Source organism: Triticum dicoccoides, chromosome 6A (genome assembly GCF_002162155.2).
Source record: "Triticum dicoccoides isolate Atlit2015 ecotype Zavitan chromosome 6A, WEW_v2.0, whole genome shotgun sequence".
Lineage (NCBI taxonomy): Eukaryota > Viridiplantae > Streptophyta > Magnoliopsida > Poales > Poaceae > Triticum > Triticum dicoccoides.
In genome coordinates, this window is record NC_041390.1 from 602,002,042 (window position 1) to 602,009,577 (window position 7,536).

At 43.8% G+C, this 7,536-nt stretch overlaps 1 protein-coding gene and 1 long non-coding RNA gene across 3 annotated transcripts; one reads left to right on the forward strand and one right to left on the reverse strand.

Annotated features, from left to right (window-relative positions):
- The first annotated feature begins 598 nt into the window (after positions 1-598).
- LOC119314479 lies at positions 599-4,665 on the forward strand. 2 transcript variants are annotated; one of them, XR_005152327.1, is made up of 6 exons: positions 599-639; positions 959-1,066; positions 1,147-1,263; positions 1,357-1,621; positions 1,708-1,871; positions 4,355-4,665. It is a non-coding gene; the product is annotated as an uncharacterized LOC119314479 (long non-coding RNA). The 2 variants fall into 2 exon arrangements; XR_005152328.1 differs by having other exon boundaries at positions 964-1,066.
- A 515-nt stretch (positions 4,666-5,180) lies between these two features.
- LOC119318312 (agamous-like MADS-box protein AGL80) lies at positions 5,181-5,906 on the reverse strand. Its single transcript, XM_037592849.1, has one exon. The coding sequence runs from the start codon at positions 5,904-5,906 to the stop codon at positions 5,181-5,183; it is 726 nt and encodes a 241-aa protein (XP_037448746.1).
- Between the last annotated feature and the right edge of the window lie 1,630 nt (positions 5,907-7,536).

Consider the following 7,536-nt stretch of genomic DNA (forward strand, 5'->3'; position numbering starts at 1 on the left):
GTATGCCAATTTTTTAACAGGTTCATGTCAAGCTGAACGGTGCCGTCCAGATCGATGGGCAAGTGGACCACATGCATGAACTCGGCCCTTCCCCAACAAGGGATACGCTAAGCATGATAAGATTGCAAAACGACCGCCCACTTCATAAAGTCATCTTGCAGATCTACACATATTTCTTTGCAAGTGACCTCAACCTTGTAACAAGCACCTAGCCTCGTGTTGTCACACCAGAGGCTTGCTTCGTTCATTGCCTACCATTTTTAGTTAATATATGTTAAACCACATACTCAATTCCGTATCCTAAATATATGTTAAACCACCTAATCCACTTTTAGTTAGTATATGTTAAACCACAAACATTTTAGCCGCAACCCGTTTCACTATAAATAGAAGTAACTAATAGCCACAAACATTCTCACTATAAATAGCACGTAGCCTACTATCGCCACACTAGGGGTATGCATGCTTCATTCATTGCCAACCATTCCGTATGCTAAATGAATGATAAGCCAGACAACCTATTTTTTGTTTGAACCACACGTAATCATATATGCCTAAGTATAAATAGAGACAACAACGCTGCGCAGGGTGAGAGGTAAGAGAGTGTTGCATTTCGGCGCCCAGGCTCATTTGCACCCGGTCAGAAAAATAAAAATAAATCCTAGAAAAATTCAAAAAAAATCCAATTTTTGTGTGGTAGATAAATAAATTTATCCGTGAGGTCTTGTCCAATTTTCAACTCATATGGACATCTGAGCAGCTCTCGGCAAAAAGATAAATTGGGTCAGAACAGTGCGTGAATACTAACCCATTTTACAGACCCTGAATTTTTCTTTTTTGCCGAGAGCTACTCAGATATCCAAATGAGTTGAAAATTGGAGCGGACAGCATCAATTTATTTACCACACAATTTGTTTTTTGATTTTTTTCTAGTATTTGATTTGATTTTTTTCGACAGGGCAGGTGCAGCTGAGCTAGGGCTCAGAAGTGGATTATCGGAGGTAAGAGTGTATCACACAAACTGGTTGCTTGCCTTCTATCAAGAAAAATTCACGAGTACTCCAAGGTAACATATTTACTTTATATTTTGTATGTACTAAACTAATATTTGATGTGTTCTAACACAGTTGAATGTGACTATTTTAGGTTCAAATGGCTAATGTCTGCGAGATTTGTGGTACTAGTGTAATACCGTGCACCTTAGATCATGAACAAGTACCACAATTCTGAGTGATGGTTCGACACAGTCATCTTTATGAGATTGTGAGTCAACATTTTTCCGTTTGTAATGTGATATGTAACTGTATTGTATATCAAATTGCGGTGTAAGTTACTACGTACACTAATTATGTGTAGAATATACTTTGCCAAGGAGTTAAGCAATTTAGATACTACATCGAACAACGCTATTTCACAGCCGAGACTTCTCATGGATCAAGCTACAGGATGTGTGTGAGAGATAATGGAGATAGAATTCGTACAAGTGGCATTGGATGAGATTGCTTTTGCTACGACGACGATATAAGAAGAGGAGACACGATATATTTTTGCTACAACTGTAGAGATTTTGTGATGTATATGTCCCTAATACTTCCAAATGGTGAACCGAAGGATATAATTAGTAAGTACATATTGTTTTTTATTAGTTTTTTATTTACTAATACTTTTATATAATTAACAATTGTTCAATTTTTTAAATTCATAAAGATGACGTATTTGACGAAGGAGAAAGACATGTTGCATACAGCAATGAGTTTAATCTAACACAAAGGCAACGCAACAACATGCACACTATATTACAGACGAATGAGGACTATCCTGAGCAGATCCATTATTGCTTTACAGCTACGGACATGTCTGATAATAATTTGGTAAGTAATATACAGTATGTAAAATGCAATCTCATCACTTCACATTTTAATAAATTTTATCCTTTTTTAATGCTGGTAATACATAATTTTTTAGAATAGAATCTTTTTTAAGGTAAGTATTACAATGATTTATGTAATTTTTAGAGTGTGTATTACAATGATTTATATATATTTTGAGTATGTGTTCTACATCGACCAATAATATAGAGTATGGATGGACAAAGAATTTGGGCATGACTTCTGCTAAAGAATGAAAACATTGAGTGTCAAAAATGTTGTGAAACAGAAATTAATCAATGTTTCGTGATATTCTAGACGCTCCTTTGAAGCTCTGTTGATCAATTCATCTACAATCTATATCTTTTTTGTGAAAATATTAATTTCATTTCTATCAAGGTGGTTCATAGAATCCTCTTGGCAAAGAGTGCCAATTTCGTCTAGGCCTTGGCAGACGTGGGCAACCGTGGCGAGGGGTGCCAATCTACATTATTTTTGCTTCTCCTAACATGTGCTATAGAGTAATCATGTCCTGACTTAAGTAGTTGTTTCCCTTCCTCAACTAAACAGCCATTCGAGATCTATTTGGCGTGTCATCTACAATCTATATTAACGTGCATATAAACACCAGCATTAATCTACATTCTAACACGAATCAAATTTAATTACCTGCACACTGTTGGAGCATGATGCGGACAACGGATCGGTGGCCTCGATTGAGTAGGCATTGCCTGACAGCGGTGGTATCAGCACCCCGCTGCTGGTGGAGGCCATCGCGTTCGGGGAACATGAAGGAGAGCAGCCTCTAGGGACGAAGGCCTCGACGGATGAGGGAGGCCTCGGCGGACGAAGACGATCATGATGGCGGACGGCGGCCGTGGTGGACGAAGGCACCGGCGAACGAGGGCGGTCATGGCGAGGGGGTTGCGAGGGAGGACGGGGGCCCCAACAGAGAAGGGCGGCCATAGTGGAGGACGGGGGCGGTTGCGAGGGAGGCTGGCCATGGTGGAGGACGTCGGTGGCGGCGAGAGGAGTGGGCTGCGACGGAGTAGGGCTAGCGGGTAGAGGACAACGACGTGGTTGGGCTGGATTCAGAAGAGTGGAGAGATTTTTACTTTCCATATCCGGTTTTGGGTGGAAATCGAATCGGCGCCGGGGCCGGCAATAACAGTGACATGTATTGGCAAATGCCCGCCACGCCAAAAAGCAACGGCTGGCACTCGAACTTCCTATTACATACAACCTACTTGGCAATTTTTGGTGGTTAAAAGTTCTTCTGGCGGGTACATACTACCTGCCTGTGCTAACTTCTGGATATATAAAATCTAAGTCTTTGTGGTGGCAGTACGTACAACCCGCCACTGTTGGCTCAAGTTGCAGTGGCGGGTGCATGTAGTTGCCCGCCACTACTCACTTTCAGCACGCGGGCACACCTAGGGAAGCATACTTGTGGTGGGTCATATTTACCGCCCGCCACTGCTATTGCATCTCCAGTGGAGAGCGTTGTTTGGTAGCCGCCACCGCTAGTTTTTGAAATTAGTATAAGGCTTTTTCTAGTAGTGTCAGGTAGTCATGTTTAAAATTTTCAAAGCACAGAGAAAATACATAAGTCGCAAATGAATTAACTTAGACTTTCTTAACATACGATCTTTCTACAAATCCTAGAAAACAGATGTGCACCACATGTCCTCTAGCTCCTAGATGTGAGTCACCCATAGATGTCATTCAAAACAAGTTCATGCTCAAATAGGTTGCACTGATTTGACAACTAGCAAAGTGGCCCGTCCAATGTGCGGGCTAGTATTTTATAAAGTGGTATCACATTCACAAATATGAGCCTTTTTCAAGCATAGTTTTGTCTTGGGTATGTTTGATTTAATCACTGATATATTAATATATATGTTATGTAGTAATCTACCGCGTTGTTATCCATGTTGTACTAACTCTTTTTGTAATCAATAATTTATCTTTTCACCCGCAAATAATAATAAGTTCTATAGAGGATGACCGTTGTTATCCATGGAAACACGCGGAGGAAAGGGATGCATTTGTCCTGTAGAGGATGGCTAGTCCTTATCAACTCCGTGGGTTCTAAGTTCTAACATGATTCTTTACATGATGCTTTCTTCTAATTGTCAAAATAAAGTTCAATGTGCGGGTGCTTATTATTGATAGTTTTAATGCGCGTGACACATGCTGAAGCGGAGGCACTTCAATATTATTCTTGCCTCCTCTGTAGTTTGTACTACTAATGCTGAAGAGTGACGACACCATTGAGTGTGCGCATAGTTTCCATTGGCCCATTAGCATTCTTGTTGGACACGCCTTCTAATCTAGTGGTCTCCGAATGCCATGCGGATTGCTTCGTTGGCGAGCTACTTAAAGTGGGCGTTTGGTGGTAACATGTTTTCTTTAAACCTTTATTATCATAGCATGGAATTTGTAGGAACGCTATAATTTAAGTCCTGATCGGTCACTTGTTGCAGCTTGTAGAGTTCATCGCTAGCAAAAAGAATAGTCAACACAACATGGAAATAGTTGCAATTCTCAAACTTACATGCTGATGGAGGTCCGGTCAGTGGGGTGACGTAGAGCAAGATCGAGAGCATGGGAAGCAGAGGTATGTAGAGAAACTCCTGTGGGCCGGTCTGAAGAACGGAGAAGGGTCTGAAGAACAGAGAACATGACACAGCTCCGACCAAGCAGAGCACAATGGAGAACTTCCATAGTTCTGATGTTTGCCTGTCGCGAGCTGTCGCTATGTAATTAAGTCAAAAAGTTAATTAATTCTCTAATCTGTATCCAGGAAAATATTAATCATCCAGCACATTTAGCTGGCTCCAGGAGAAGGAATCTTCAACTCGTTTCTACCACAGAAAAGGTAAAATTCTAGACACCAAAATAGCATGAAATTAAAGGCCCTGACAGAAGCCCCAACAGGTCAACACACGAGACAAAGGTTCTTTGAGGCCCTGACAGCAATCAAGCAGCAATTATATATCAGGCATTTAGCTGTGCAAGTAATGTCAGACAAAACACAATTGTGACACAAAAAACAGGTGCAACTTAAGATTTACCACCAAATGCGCAGCAGAGATAAAAAAAAATAGCCTTTTGGGTAGAGATCAACGGAATAACAATTCAATAACAACATTACAATAAAAAACAAGACTTGGTTCAGAGAGCAAGATGAATACAACGACGCACATAGACGAATAATATAACACTTTCAGGAAACTAAATAAATAACGAGAGATAGATCGCATGATAGCTGGCCATGCAAAGCGGCTGGAGATCCTCATCCCGCCAGGCTTACATGGGAGGGAAAGGACACGAACTGAACCCCAGATCGGAGAATTGCGTTTCCATCATCATATCACCGCCGGAGAAGCCGGCGCCGTCGTGGCTGGCATTGCCACCGTAGACCTGGGTGCCGACGTCCCCACCGGAGCTCACCATGTCAAGCCAGCCTTCCTCCTCCTGCGGTGACGCCAGATACAGCGGCGGAGACCCCATGTCGATGTTGTCGGTGCTGACGCATGGAGCTGGCGGTGGCGCCTGGACATGGTTTTTTGCCATGCGTTCGCCGAGGCTCTTGAGGAGCTCGTCCACCTTCCAGCCAACGCGGGCGAGCTCCTCAGCGCTGAGGTCAACGAGGCCTGGGTGGTTGCCGTGCATGATGTTGTAAAGGAGGTACCTGATCTCGCTGTCCTGGCACTCGCGGCGAGCCTTGTCGACCTGGTCCCGGAGCTTGGCGATGCGCTGGGTGAGGAATGCCTCCTGGTCCAGCGTCTTCTTGCAATGCCCCAGCTCCGGCATGCTCTTGAATTCATTCAGGATATCCACCGCCTCGGCGTGGGAAGGGAACACCTGAGGCTCCGCCTCGCCCTCGCCGTACACCACCAGGCAGGTCTTGACATCGCACATGGTGCCCAGCTCGGTCGCCTTTTTCATCAGGCTCCCGAGACGATTCCTGAACCTAGTGCGCCGGGCGGAGTCCTTGGCGATGTACTGCAGGGTCACCTTCTTGCGAGCCATTGCCGGCAAAGGGATAAAACTAGCCAAGGTAAGGAAAGTTGCTGGTTTAGGCAGGGAGGAGGGGTAGATTTATAGTGGCGAGATCGCCAAGGAATTAATTTCATGATATGGCAAGAGATTGGGAGAATATTGCATAAGATTTACTGCCTTAATTGTGCCCATATGTAATTTTGGCACCCATTTAAACCGTCCTTTTTAACTTTGTATATTTGGCGTCCATTTAAACCTTTTAAATTTACGCGTGTGTGACAGTTGGCCCCTTGTATAGCGAGAGCGCGGCAAATTGTACGCGCGCAGATGGTTTCCACGCGACGTAACGGTTCGTTTTGCAATGCTTCTTGTGCGACGGATGTCATCGCACTAAGCGCGTCAAGCCGTGCAAATGAATAGAGCGAGCACAAGTCTCCGTTGCTCCTATCCAACATGCAAAAAGAAAGACATTAACCAGCAACCTGAAAAGCCATCGATGATGTTTGTAACACATGCCGCATATTAAGCGAAAAAGTAAACATCTAGGGCCGATAAAGGGGTTCATAACCATAAGTAGTCATTCATTATCGCTAGTGGGTCAATTGCACCAACGGGCCTGTCTTTGGTACTATACGCACAACTTGGGCGCCAAATTGGTCACCCGCAGTGCTTATTTTCGTCCCACGTAGTATATGATGGGAGGAAACGACTTGTTCAGAATACCACAACCTTTGAGTTGTTGGAGAACATAAGATCACCTTCCTTGCAGTGGTTATTTTCATTCCACCTAGTATATGCCCGGAGAACCCGACTTTCTCAGAATACCACAATCTTTGAGTTGTAGGAGACCATATGACCACCTTCCAAACAAGAAACACCGTGTTTCCTTCACCAGGCTGGTGCTTATGCATTGAACATCTAACCCCGAGTGTACCATTAGGATGAAGTAGGCCCCGTGCGACTTTTCCCCTACTAAAGTATTCCGCGGTAACTTCTGGACTACCGCTAAGTTGAACTTGGATAGGCTCGATGGAGAGCAGTCAAGGAAGGAGGATATGAACCCGATACCCATCACATGATAGGAGGTTCACATGTAGAAAAACTAGTGCAATGGCCAACACCTTTTCAGTGGTCTCCCTCGCCTCCCAAAATATGTGATCTACTTTTGCTTTTGTAAATTTCTCCATGTAATGAGGTCATTCAGAAGCCTGGGGAAGGGGTGGAAGCGTGACTACCATCATCTTTACTATGGGACTCTGAGAGCGATGGGAGCCTCTTCCCCATTGTGGAGGGTCTGGCCGCCTAGGAGGATGATAACTCAACCCCAATCTCAGTACGAATGAATTATTTCTTAAATTTCATGGTTGTTAGCCTGTGAGACAACCTGATATGGTCCTCCTTTACACCGAGAAAATGTGGCATCCAAGTGTTGGGCTTATAGTTGGACGGTACTCAGCTCATCACGATGCTAGAGTTCCCCATCCGCATGCCCATGCGTGCCTCCCATTGTTGGTTGAGGTTGACCATGACCAAGCACAGATCCGGTGATCCGGTGATCTGGTGATCTCTAGATCCGGTGATCCCAGATTTGTGTTCAGCATTGCCATATGTAATTTTGATATGGCGTCAGATTGAAATAATATTTCATTAGATTTTCTAC